This window comes from Electrophorus electricus, chromosome 1, assembly GCF_013358815.1.
Source record: "Electrophorus electricus isolate fEleEle1 chromosome 1, fEleEle1.pri, whole genome shotgun sequence".
Lineage (NCBI taxonomy): Eukaryota > Metazoa > Chordata > Actinopteri > Gymnotiformes > Gymnotidae > Electrophorus > Electrophorus electricus.
The window spans coordinates 3,652,576-3,667,004 of NC_049535.1; the positions used below are offsets into that span (position 1 = coordinate 3,652,576).

At 42.1% G+C, this 14,429-nt stretch overlaps 1 protein-coding gene across 1 annotated transcript in view; it reads right to left on the reverse strand.

Annotated features, from left to right (window-relative positions):
* LOC113578070 (zinc finger protein 609-like) overlaps window positions 1-14,122 on the reverse strand; it is a 35,463-nt gene extending 21,341 nt beyond the window's left edge. Inside the window, exons 1-2 of the mRNA XM_027011071.2 lie at window positions 13,170-14,122; window positions 6,011-6,883 (exon numbers count right to left, since the gene is read on the reverse strand). Of these exons, the coding sequence (XP_026866872.2) occupies window positions 6,011-6,757 (747 nt within the window). The 5' untranslated portion in view covers window positions 6,758-6,883; window positions 13,170-14,122. The remainder of the gene's footprint in view (window positions 1-6,010; window positions 6,884-13,169) is intronic.
* Between the last annotated feature and the right edge of the window lie 307 nt (window positions 14,123-14,429).

The following is a 14,429-nucleotide window of genomic DNA, read 5'->3' on the forward strand; positions in this document are numbered from 1 at the left end:
ACCACTGGCAAGCACAATTATATAGTTGCTACAATATGCCTTAGAAAATACTGAAATACGCTGGTTAGCCTTTGATAAAGAGACCCATTCATTACTTTGATGTTCATTATATGTTCTGTTTATTATATGTCTCCAGCTCCCATTACCAAAAATTCTCAGCCGTTGTAAGACAGCTCAGATGCAAGGTGGGTTGTAACTGTTGCATAATGCTGTGCTGTTAGGGTATAAATAGGCTACCCATCATGGAGACATGCAAATCCGCTACAGACAGTATGTGTACCTTTCAAAAATAAATGCCAATGTAGGTGTTCTCTCATTCAATCACACCTCGAGCTGGCCCACTGTTTTTAAATTAGCATGGAATTGCACTTAAACTGCTGATGGATATAAAGACAAGTGCAAAGAAAACTGCAGAACTGTGTAAGAGATGTGTAGCTCATACTAAAGGCTACCCCGTTCTACTCACTAAATCTTCCACAATACCATCTAATCTTCTTAAAGGAATCTTTCCTGTGACACTAACCTCATTAGGGAAAGAGTAATTCAATCCAAAGTACAAAGATGTCAAGCACAGCGGTAGACTTGTTAGCCTTTGGGTCTTTTTGCTGCTCAACATTTTGAAGGAAGGAAAAAAAAAAAAAGCGCTTTGGGGGAGGGGATACACACACACAAAAAAAAAACCTAGACCCTTTCACCAAATTAGAAAAGGCTGTCCATTGCCACAGCTGCTCGAACCGTATGCCAAGTGTCCACATGGACGCAAGAAAAACAACGGTCATCCTCTTAGAGCTCCATGTCCTCAAACAGGCTCCAAATGTCCACAAAACACCCTGACACTTTGTGGCAGCTGTCGTCTGGGCATATGCTGACCACAGGGGGAACAGTGCCTAGCTACTCCCTAAAGCTTGATATCTACGTTTCTAAATTCTCATTTAGTAAAGAAAGAAAGGAAGAAAAATATCTTTAAAAGCCTATTTTAATGGCTCTAATTCCCAGTCCTGGAGACATGGGGAACCTCAAGAGCTTGGTAATTACAGTGCCTCCAAATAGTATTCAACCCCCTACAGATTTTGCAAATTCAACAAGTTGCAAATAATTTAGAGCCTTCAAACTTTGAACAAGAGTAGCATTTATTAACAGATGCCCAAATATTAGAAACAAAAAGTACAAGTTGCTCAATTAAATTATAATACATTTTAAACATAAAAATTAGGGTTAATTATTCAACCCCTATGTTTAATATTGTGTGGAATAACCCTTGTTTGCAATTACAGCTATTAATCCTTTTTTTTTTTTTTTTAAGTAAGACCTGATCAGGCAGGCACAGGTCTCTGGAGTAATCTTGGCCCACTCCTCCATGCAGATCTTCTCCAAGTTGTCTAGATTCTTTGGTCATCTCTTGTGGACTTTGATCTTGAGCTCCTTCCACAAGTTTTCAACAAGGTCAGGAGACTGACTAGGCCACCGGAACACCTTGATCTTTTCCCTCTTAAACCAGGCCTTGGTTTTCTTGGAAAGATGAAAATGACGACCCATCTTAAGCTCCATGATGGAGGAGCGGAGGTATTTGGCCAAAATCTCCAGGTAGGCCGTGCTATCCATCTTCCCGAGGATGCGGACCAGTTAGCCGGGATGCAATGCCATCCTCTGGCCAAACGCCCCAGGTGTGGTCGGCAGCAAAGACCTCGATCTTGGTCTCATAAGACCAGTGATCCTTGACCCAGTCTACCTCAGAGTCCTCCAAGTGATCATGAGCAAACTTTAGACAGGCCTTGACATGACACTTTGAAAGTAAAAGGTACCTTACGGGCTCGTCTGGAACTGAGACCATTGCGGTGGAATACGTTACTTATGGTATTTATTGAAACCAATGTCCCCACCACCATGAGATCTTCCCGGAGCTCCCTCCTTGTTGTCCTTGGGTCAGCCTTGACCGTTCGGCAAGCGTGGCCTCAGCACGGGACGACACTTTGAAAGGCTGTCCAGGCCGTGGAAGGTTAACAGTAGTTCCAGAAGTCTTCCACTTCCGGATGATGCTCCCAACGGTGGAGACAGGTAGGCCCAACTCCTTGGACAGGGTTTTGAACTCCTTGTCTGCCTTGTGACCCTGCATAATTTTGTCTCTGATGGCCCTGGAAGCTCATTATTGTTAATACCTCAGTTACTTGAGGCAACCAAACAGAACTCTGGTGGTTTGAGGGGTTGAATAATAATTGACCCTCTGGTAAACTTTGCAAAATTTAAAAAAACAGAACAAAACAAAACGACAGAGAAATAAACAAACATTCTTTCTTGCTGCAGTGCATTTCACATGTCCAGGCCCATCTACAGTCCAAATTTCACAGTGCTAAGTTAACTCCAAATGTGTAAACCTGCAAAATCTGCAGGGGGTTGAATACTACTTGAAGGCACAGTATCTGAAGGAGTGTTTAGGGCACGCAGGAGCAGCATAGCGACTCTCTCCGATTTCACCAGCTCAGGGCAGCTGGGCTCTGACGAGCTACATAGCACGTGGGAGGTTAAATCCTTTATCCTTTCTCACCACTGCCTGCCCCCCCCTTCCAATTCATCTGCTAGGTGGCTCTTGCTCATCCTTCCAGCCTTAAAGTGCTTCCTTCTTTCAACAGAGCCCAAAGCACTGCTTCTATCCATCCAGGGATAAAATGCAAAAAACAAAAGATCCACTATAGTATGACTAAGCTTGTGGTTTATTATTAGCAACCAGATCAGACCAACTATGCATCCATCCAATACCCATTTAGAGGAGCTGCAGCAACTTTAAGGCATTCAACAGTTTTGGCCTTCTTTCAGCCATCAGCCTTAGTTTGTTTATCCCCCTGCTTTGCCCTCGAGCTCGCTCACCGCTCGCACTGAAAGGTGAAATGAGGCGTGCTGGAAATGCGCTGGCCGACAATGGCAGACAGCTGCTCGCGCTGCTCCAGCCTTTCATAAGATGAATTAGCAGCGCGAGCTCCATGTTTGCAAAAACCCAAACCCCTCCCACAACCCCCACCCCCACCCCAGGCCCAGTCACTCGCCGATCGGCATGCGCTTCCACTTCCTTTACAAAGCCAGGAGGGCAGGGAGGAAGGAGCTGGCTCGGCAAGAGAGGTTTTTGACTACTAGATCTGGGATCGCTTTGAGGCGCAATATCCATGTGTTTGCAACCTTGTGCGGTTTTCCTCCAGGTTGGTGAAGGACTGTTTAATGTGCTTCTGGGAGCCAGAACCAGCTCATGTGTTTTGTATATGTAGAAGTTTCCAAAACAAAATTAACAGTCTAACCAATCCACCTAAAACAGGACGGCTGGGTGGATGCAACAAATCTTATGTTTAGAGCAGAACTAATCATGTCGCATTGTGTGGCAGGGCCCTCAAAAGCAAAGCAAAATTATCTATGTATACACACATATATATATATATATATGTATGCATGCATGCATGCGTGCGTGCGTGTGTGTGTGTGTGTGTGTGTGTGTGTGTGTGTGTGTGAGAGAGAGAGAGAGAGAGTGAATGAGAGAGAGTGGGAGAGGGGGGGAGAGAGAGAGCTTAACATAGCAGAGATTTCACACTTCGGCCACCGGAATGCAGCATGAAGTCAACTAAAGGTCAGTGGCAGAGCGCCTCTCAAAATGGCACCATACTGACTCAGACTGAGACACCTTCACACATTTCACAACAGGAAGTGGTCAGCAACCTCCCGTTTTCACTACAGTATGACAGGGCTGCAGCAAACCTTTCGCAGTAATCAGCAAATCTGTTGATTGATTCTGATGAATCGTTCAAGCCTGCTGTTCCACTGGTACTCGTGCACAAAAATGTGGCTTTTTGTCTTTTCATGTATAAACAGTTCTTTCAAATATGTGGCTTGTATTTATTTTAGTAGTACAACTTTAGCACTATACAAAATGTCTTTACAAATGTATTGCTTGAGTCAACCCAGCTCTTTTTAAACAAAAAAAAAAGTTAGATTATGACCAAAACCTGACATTTTATTATGAAATCAGAGTGTAGTGTAATTTTTTACATTTCTTGCTCATACTTTAAACAGCACAATCAATTTTTTAGTTAAATATGAGAACACCATGAGAACATTTAATATGGTAAATGGGTCAATAGGTGGAATGGGAGTGCATCTCACCATTTTTGATGCTAATAAACACTGGCCAGTGATGCAACTACAAAGCTGAGTAGCACTGTTAAATGAGTTCACTGTTTAAAAAGACAACACTAAAATACTAATAAAATTGGTTAGTATGACCTAGCTACTTATAGATAGCTAATTATAATAATCAAGACCCAATATATTCATAATAAGCACTTTTCATAATTAGTCTGCGGTTTTTGTGTTTTTGTTTACATCTGTCTTTTAATGTTTCTGGTGAAGCTGCAATAAGTGAATTCAGCACAGTACCATTTTACAAATAATTCTGGCTACAAATAACGAGAGTGCGTCTCACTGAAAGAGTTCAATAACTGCTGCAATATTATACACAACAGCCATTTCAATGGTTTTGTTATGGCAAAAATAAAAGATATAACGCTTTTAAACAGAGCACAACATGCAACTCGAGCGTCAGTGTGATGGGAAAGACTGCGCTGTCTTCAGGAGCTTTGATCTCCCTGCATAGTTTTACCTACAGTTTCAAAATCTGGTGGTCATGTCACTGAGGAAGCCATTTGGGAAGCAAGTCTCACTGTCCTCGACCCAGTAGTTTGGTTAAAAGGGACTGTGGCATTCTTTAATGAGCCACTGAGCCATCAAGAGAAAACCCCTGCAGCAATCGTTTTTGCATCAGTGTTGATGAGGTCAACCAGCTCTTGCTGCCATAACATGTAGGCCTTCATGTTAAAATTAAACACAGTTGAGATTATAAATCCCAATAAATTAAATATTTGTACATTTAAGCCTGCTTGGCAAAACTGTTTGGTTACAATTTTATTTCCATTTTCATACAGAAATAATAGATCCAGAACTAACTTATTAACAATATTAAGCTTGTAGTAGTGTGACTTCAGAGGCAATAAAGCACTTGTGGTTTGTTTTTTAGCTAAACCACTTTTCTTGCACTTCCATTGTAATGAAATTACAGAGAACGCCTGCACTGACGCTTCAAGTTATCAAAGCATATTCGTGTTGCCGAAAGTGGGGCAACAGATAACTGAGCCATTCCACTGGCTTGCGTTCTCAGTAAGAATCAAGCAGATATCTGATAACTCGAGCCCTTACATTCCGGGCCTACAAGGCCAATTCTCTCTGCCGCCTCCAACGCATGGCACAGATCTATGTGCTCGCTGGCAACTTGGATTTCCTCTCGTTGGATATCTGGCATGAACAAAGCGCCCTCTTCAAGGGCCACTGCAGTGCTTTGCTGTCCTAGGCTCTCAGTGGTGGAGCAAGTGTCTCAATTTGCCCTGAACAACTCTCTCCAACCCTTCACAGCTTGGAGACTCGTCACTTCAGCCAGAGCTTACTCCAATAACCTTCATCGTATTTTTACACTTCCATGTTCTTACACTTCTGACAATGAATGTGTTGTTTTTAGTGTGCTGCCAATGAATGTTATGTTTTGTTATACAATCACTTTAGTAATCTGCAGAACAGACAAGACAATCAGCAAAGATGACAACCACATAAAAGAAGAAAGAAAAAAATCCATTAGTCTACAGATTGAAAATGACTTCTAACACTGCAGATACCTTCTGAGAAGGCACAGATTTAACTAGCTAAACACTAAAAGGCCCTCAAATCTCAGCAGCAGAAATGACAAGAGTATGGAAACATTTGCAAACATTCGAAACCTGGCCACTTTCACATTTGAAAAGCTGTGAAGATGAGCAAGAGCGCCTTGCAGTTTAAAAAGCCCTTCACACCAGATCCAGGTCACATTTCCTCCACCTACCAACAACAGCGAGAGCTGTCGGTGTGACGCTTCTCTGCAACCCGACACGTCCACACTGTAATCAAAACCTTGGCGGCTAAACGGCACAATCAAGAGGCGTGCACTCACCTTTTCGTTTTTTACCTTCTTCGCCACTCGGCACTCGCCATTGTCCAGCTCCTCGGGCTCCGGCTTAACAGCCAGCGGTACTATTCCCACGGTTTCCAGGGCGTTAATCCCATGCATCTCGGCCGACGCCAGGTCCGCGTTTGGCGCGGGGTCAAAGGAGGCGCCACGCGTGCTGTTCCCGAGTGCTTGAGCATTAGCAGCTACCTCCTTTTCAATGGTGACTGCCGCCACCAGGTTCTCGTTCTTCTCCTTCTTGGCTTTCCCAGCAGACGCCTCCTTCTCCTTTTTGCTGTTCGGTACTCCACGGGAGGCTTTCCCACCCTTCTCAATGCCTTTGCCAGGTGTGGCGTTGCTAGCCCCTCCGGTGCCACCAGTCGTGCCCGTAACCTCCCCTTGGGTTCGTCCCTGATGCTCCTTCTTCGCTCCATCTCCTGCTGGAGACTTGCTACTATTGTCTTTAGAATTTTTGTTGCGCTTGGATTTCGATTTGCTCTCTTTGCCCTGAGGGGCACCGACAGGGCTCACAAACTTGATATTGTCCGGCAGAGTTGCGACGGCGCTGGGTGGCGCGGCCATTCCCGCGGCCTCCTTCGAGCCAGACATCTCGAGCTTGTCCTTTTCTAAGTCGGCGTCAAGGTCGATAATCAGATTTCCGACGCCAATATCCCACTCATCACCGCTATCGTAAGTGTCCACCGCATTCGAGTCCACACCTTTCCCGCCTGCAGTGCCACCACTTAGGGACATTTTAGTGCCAGCTCCCCGAGTCTGTCACTTTAGCGTCTGATCTCTCAGACTTCCAGGGTGTGGGAAGAAGGGGCAACAGCAGCCTCAGCGTATCGATATCAATTTCCCAGTCACCCACATCTTGCCCTAAAAAGGGAAGAAGGCCACACAAGAGTTACAGAATGCAACTGATTCACATGAATTCACATGATGTCTACAATGTCAGAGAGGAGCCCAGATGTTACTAAGACTTTGTCTCGAAAGGTTTTGACTTCATATTGAGGTTGATAATATTAACAATAAATAAATGTATCAAATTTAGTTGTTTTAGGTAGAAATGAGACAAAAGCAAAATACATGGAGAAAAGATTGCCTTAAAAAAAAAATTTTTTTTAAATAACATCAACGTGTCCTAAAAACCACAAAATGTAACCTGATCAAACAAGAGTTAAATAGCAGCTCAGTATAACCAAAAGCAGAGAAGTGGAAAAATTCTTATGCCAGATATAAAAGTACAATTAGAACTGATATGAACACAGGAAGCGAGAGGAGTGGGTGGGGGTTGGGCAGCAATGCAGTTGGTGAAAATTGGTGCGTAGTGGAAGACTGGTGCCTGCAAACTAATTGCGCTAGCCATGCTTCTTCACAGGCCAGTGAGCTCAGAGTGGCTTAGCGGGACAAAGCTTGAAAGGCTAACCCTAGTCAGCGGAGCATGCCCTTTGACCCCACTCATTGTAAATAATTAACACTGACGTCTGTGGCATTCGTCTTTAGCCTGCGGGGCAAATAAAGGTAAAAACATATTAAAGCGAGTGTTCTGATCAATAAAAGTTTACCCTGCCCAGATGCCTAATGATCGGTTTAATTACAACATTTCTGTAGTCTCAAGTAGCATGAACCTACAGTTCGGTGCAGGTTCTTAACAGCTTGGATACATTAGACCCTTTCGTGTCTTTTGATCTTTACTACAGCGCATCCATCACCTCAGATGGCCACAGAGAGCCGGCAACGATCGGCAAAGACATAATTTATCAGTTACTGTATCACCACTAACAGGCCTGCATCCGCAGAGCTTCACACAAAAGAGCTCTCCGGCGCGGTCAACATCTCAACAGCGAAGATCATAGGCTACTGCTCCTCTTCACCGTGGCACACTGCTCTTGTCCCTTTAAATTCTCTCAAATTTTTTTGGTCAGTTTCTTATGACACCATCTAACGTATGTCCTTATTTCATGGCTTAATAATGTGTTCTATCACCGACCTCTCCCTGCAGAAAAACACACAGCTCCCTGCATCCACAGTGAGAGCAGCTCCTGAGTAACAAGTCTGCAAAAACACAAGACGTGAAGCCTCCGACTGATTCATTAAGAGTTAAACTCCGCTGAAGAGCAGTCATCTAATTGCTCACAGATGGTCATCCCTTCAAAGTGGATGAGGCTAAAAACCGCAGCTGCCCTCCTTGATAGAAGGCGAGGGAGGTCAGACTCCGTTTGTAACATCTGGAGCCATGCTGTGGTGTACAGCATACTTTAGAATCCAACTATCACAATCTGACACTTGCTGAATCCCACAAGCTTCCTCTTAAAATGCTGTGAATGGTGTTCAAAAACTAAACTGAGAAATAACAGGGAGAGGAAGACCGTCACTGAATACTAAAGGGTGCAGCTAAATGGCATGCCATCAAGGCACAACACATCCACTAGTATAAAAGCAACTTATTGTGATACAATGGAACACAGCCGGGAATAACATTTACCTGCATTTGTCACAGCGTTAGGTGATTACTCTAGGGGGTCATCTCAATTGTAAAATGTAACATTTACATATAAACTTAAAAAAACCCAAAAAAACCCCAGAATTTAGCTCTTTTTTGCAAGAATGGTAATGGATGTTTACTAGTGCTGCACTGAGTACACAAAGTGAAAAGAGATTATATTTGTGTGGTTTAGGTTTCCCATCAGCTAACATCAAAGCACTTCTCACTTCAGCAATGTGCTCAAGCCCTGCGATTGGCATTACTTCCCACCAATTCCAAGCTGATTTCTCAGAGGCTGCCGTAACACAGGACGGGGAAATTGTCAATCACAGCCAAGCGACGCAAAGCAGCAGCAAAGACCCGCACTCGCATACGTAACGAACCAAGGCATTAATGTAACAAACGTAAAGAGCAAAAGAGGCCAAAGCTGGACATAAGCGCTTGAAGTGAAAATGAAGAGGGGAGGGAGAGGCCACGGTCAGCCTTACAGGCAGCCCTGCCGCCAGCCCCACGGGTCACATGCTGAGCCAGGGCATCTGAAAGACAAACAATCGGCCTGAGATGGAAGACAGCGATCAATGATGGAACTGCTTTTGGTTTACTGCTGCCAATTCACTGCCCACATAATTGGCACAACAAAGCAGCAGACAGAAGGCCATAGCTGGCATCTTTCTGAAGATTCAAATGCAATGTGACTTTGTACACAAAACAAACAAGGCTAAAGGCATTTACAATTTTTTTAAATAAATAAATAAATAAATAGAATTTTAAAAAGATATGTCCATCATTTACAAATGCATTAGCATGGGTTTTAGGAAGCTGTCTTATTTGGGCCATCTTGGTTTTCTGGTTTTTTTTCCTTCAAATTTCCTGTCTTGCAACAAATTAAAAAGAGGTAGTAAACCCAAAAACAGAAGCACTTCACCCACATTTTCTTGTGATCTTGGGAGAATTTGATCACTAAACAGAAGCTTTTCTACATAAAATGTCTATATAAAGATCTTTCTGTCTGTCTGTCTCTCTCATCTTCCATTATGCCTTTGAAGACCAGATTTGTTTTTCATTACCTAAAAATTTTTCAGAACACCACATACAAATCTCTTGCACATTTTCTGGAGCTTCAAGACCTGTGGTAGAAGTGAAGCAATTTAAAGATGTAGGCATAATGTTTGTTTATATAGCCATAGAAGATTCCAGGTGAGAAACTGCAGTGTACTGTAGTAACAGATGTAAAGATATTCAAAACTGTAGGAAGCAATAGTACACAGAGCTTCCAGAGAAACGGGACATTTCAGACAGAGGTCTTTCATCAGCTGTGCAAGCAAAGTGCAAGAAAAAAGAAACTTGGTGTACTTCACTTTACAATTCTGAACAGCTCTCAAACAAACAAACAAATAAATAGATAAAGAAATAAATAGCAATTATATAGTGTGTGTGTATGCCTCTCATAAATCCTTATTTAACTCAAATACATCCATCTTTGTTACACTATTTGCAAGCTGGTAAATAAATGTTAAGAATCTAGTAATGAAATGACTTGTGCTCAGTTTTCTTAAAAGCTTAAATTCTCTCGTTTATCATACTCACAAAAAAAACAAAGTGTGTTCTACTACATATATGAAGCTGGAATTACATTGTTTTGTTTACTGTACACAATAACTGAGGGGTAATTACAAAAAACACATGATTCTGCAAAATCATATTACAGAGACCAATAGCCAAGTACATCTGAGCGAATTTTTAATTGCATCTTTGATGTTCTACAGGAAGACAGCTGGAAATTCTACTGTTAATGAAAAAACCCGCAGGCCATACATTTTCAGATTCCGACAGAGTACTAATGTAAAGAAGTCAATGCAGAATCATAAATGGGTGCCACTCTGATAGCTGTTTGAGTTAACAAATCAGATGTCATTCTGGCAGGACCACCTCTGGTAATTCAAACAGCCAACAGACGTAGCGGACTATGCTATTATGGGCATGTGTAAATGTGACCAACACCTGAAACCATTTGTTGACAACCTGTGTCAGTGAAAAGCCTGACGCAATTGTGAACAAAGTCAGAGATGATCAGGAAAATCAAACTGCAAGTGGATTAAAACAAAAAACAAAAAAAAACAAACAAAAAAAAGAGTTGTAGGGTTTTCTGGTGCATGCTGACTTCTGACCCTACATAAGATCTGATTGAGAATGTAGTTTAGCATCACATGTAAATAAGGTGTTACATTTTAACCTCAGTTTTTAGCAAGCAATTATTCATATAATAGTATAATGGCTTCCAAGGTACTGGCCTTGGTAATTTACTCATCAGCGAAAGTCATAATTAGGCTAATGCATTTAATTTAGTAGCTGCATGAAAACGGAGCATTCATATTTTAAGGATTGTGCTATACCAAACAAACAGCTCTATAATGAACTGTAGGAGAAAGACTAACCAAAACGTAATGTTTTATGAACAACAGAAATATAGCTGTGTGCAGCTCTGTCAATTACCTCGACAGTCATGGTTACACAAACTGACCAACTAGGGGGTTTTATGTCAAGTGAGGGGACTGGCTTAAAGGTGCACTGGTTAAGACTTTCCAATGATTTTGCATTAGTCTTCACATGCTTTGGAGAGTCAGCGTGCTCAGTGTTTATTGCTTGGTAAGTGTGTAGGCAGTGTTTAACATATTTATTATACATAACTGCCAGAGCAGCCACAGGAGCTCTGGGGATAAATCCCCATTAAGGAGTGTAATTTAGTGACTGTTTGCTAAAGATTTATCTGTTGTTTCTTAACAAATCTAAACTGTGACTGCCGTTCACTTGCAGAGAGGCAACACACAAGCTATTCATTTACCTTGCCCAGCTTGTTCCTTAAATACTAGTCCATATAACATGATATGCTGCTTAAGGGTTCCAAAAAGAACAGTCATGGTAGACAACACTGAACACAAGTAGGCCATGACAAACAATCATTTTAGTTGCTGTATTGAAGACAACCATATCTGTACACTGCTGTTCGGAGTGTTAGCAAAATAAAATGTATATATCTGAAGTAACAAAGTACTAAGAATTAACACAAGATCAGTGTTGTCTATAGAACTAACTTAATGTAGCTTGAATATTAAAAAACATTCACAAAACAGTCAATGGAAACTCAAGAGTTATCAGTATACTCACTGTTTACATAGTTCAATGGGATAGTACCAACAGTGAAATACAGAGAGGCATCTTCCGAAATTATAGTCTATACATGTGCTGGTTTGTTTGTTTATTTACTTAAATGTGTTTATGGGGGAAGCAAATGATTTTGGATTAGGCATTCTCTGCCCTTGAAATTATTTCAACAAAGTCAGAAAGCGATCAAGCTGGTGTCTATGCTACAAAGATCACTGATGACGGTCACAAATGTGTTTTACTTGACAACCCAGCATCATACAACCCACTGAGATAACCAGTACCACTATCCACCATTAAGAGTCCGCACAATAAAAAAACTTTTTGTGGACTTATGTCTGTTTGGAATTGCGGTTTCAGCTATATTTTATTGCGGTCTAACAGCAGCATATCGCTGAACGTAATTAACCATCCATGACCCAACTAGCTAGCTTGCTAACTGCAGAGGAACAAATCGCGATAACGATATGCGATTAATTGGGCGACCCTATTTGAAACCGCACACCATTGTTATTCGTAGCATTCATTTTAGGAGAAAAACGGAGTAAATTCCATAACACAGAAAGAATCCAGAAACTCAAAGAAAACCAGCCAACAAACTCTTTTTGCTTCATCCGAGACGAATTTCCCGTCTATGTAACTTAGTTCAAGCTAGGTTCACTAGCTAGCTATGCCAGGCTAGCTACCTGGTTACCTTGGCTACGTAGCTAGCTGAAGAGTTAACGTTGGTGCGGACTAAATCCTGACGCTAGCCAATGTGCTGAATGATATCCTAAAACATTAATAGTAGTCGTGTTAACGTTAGACAGCACGCTAATTAAACGTTGTTCGTCTCCAACCTACAAACTGACGATAAGTGAACAACACGTAACTAGCCGTGCTCAACCAGCTAACTAGCTAGGACAGCTAACGCTAGCTAGCGAGTATTGCTATAAATTTGACAGTTTGCTCTCCAATGTAGCTCAGGTTTTACCAAATATAATCAGCTAGGAACAAGCCAAACAACTGAGAACGCAGCGAGGTAGTTATGTTTTTGTGATATTGGCAACAATGACCATTAACCAAAGCAGCTACATGGGCATTAGTCGATGGTAAATAAAAGTTGTCCCTAACCTAGCCAAGTTACACATTATTGTTGTAGCAAGTACTTACAGCTAGCTGCACAAAAACGCCAAATCCAAAACTTCTTAACTAATTAACTCGCATCACTCGTACAGTTAATAGTCCACATAACCCCTTATATCTTCTTTATTTAACCGCATATTTAGTTACAACTTTTTTTTTTGTAAATGCCAACACTACGCCGGAATTTTAGACTGTTGGAAACCAGAATGAAACGTGCAAAGTAATTGTACTGAGCCAGTTAGCTGCTAGCTAGCAGGCTATCTCGATAAAGTAAGTCTCCATCTGCCTAGGTGGCGAGCTAGCTCAGGGCTACGGCTACCGAGCCCCGCAAACAAACAACTGGCATGCCGAACCAGGAGCACACCGCCACCGGGGACTCACTTTACTCACCCCACACTCACAAACTCCTATCCCGGGAGCGCTCATGTACACTCCATAGGTGTAGGTAGGGCCCGGTTGTTAGAAATCCACGGAAAACCCACGATACTCCCGAGACATCCAGCGACTAGAGAAAGGGAAGGCCAGCGACTCGCTGGACCGCAGCCATCACACTCTGGGATCCCGTTCAGAAATGGAAACGCCGTCCGCAACGTGCATGGTGGAGCCGCTGTCGCGGACTGGAATGAAACATCTCCCGTAAGGCTCCAGCGCGGTAGATCCGTCACGTCGTTTCTCGAGTGAGTTAATTCGTTTTCTTGCGGTCTGTCGCGGGTCTTCGGATCCTCCGTCTCTTTCGGCACTGGGGATACAATGTAACCAAACGGCAGCGTGAAGCGCCGTGAAATCCAGGAGAAGATTCCGCCCGGACTGGCAAACGGTGCGCGATAAGAGCCGGAGACTGGAGTGGTTTAACGTCTCCCAGCAGCAGCCGTCTGACTGCCACAAGCACCACTTTCATATCTTTACCATTCGCTGTAATGACTTCTGTGCTGATGTCAGTGCATAGGCTGCCGCTGGTAGCTCAACTTTATTAAACACAAAAAGGGAAACATATAAAATATATGTACAGGGACAGTTAAAATATTTTATTATTAAGTAATAATACGTAGCATTCATTTCCTTTCAAGTTACTGTTCTATGGTAACGTTATATTTCCATATTTTAAGTCAAAATACACATCCCAGTGTCTCACTTAGTGTTAATTTGGCTTACTTGAAATATTCCCAAATTCCTATATTGTACAATATGCTCAATAAAACACCGTGATAACGTTATGTGAAACTGTATATTGTTTTAACATATTTTTAAAACATTTTGAAGTATATTACTGGGCAAGTACAAAAAAATGATTAAATATCAAGACAGGCATGATACAACATACGTGTGTATTACATGAGTGACCTAGATTTTTAAAAATTAGATTTATTTAGAATGACCAATAATAGAAAAGCATTCGAAATGAAGGTTGAAGTGATGAGTATAGAAATGTGTGCTTCTTATCACTGAGCTAAGCTTTTACTTTTAGCCTTTATAACCCCTATCTGTTTTGTTCTTACACACTTCTGCTCTTAAAATGAATTATTAAAAGCATGCAGAGTGCACTGGTTTGAAGACACCAAATGGCAATTTCAGTGGGGTGGAAGGATTTTACCTTGGAAAGATCTTAATAATTAAAGAAGTTACCTAATTTTGTCAGCACAATGGAAAATG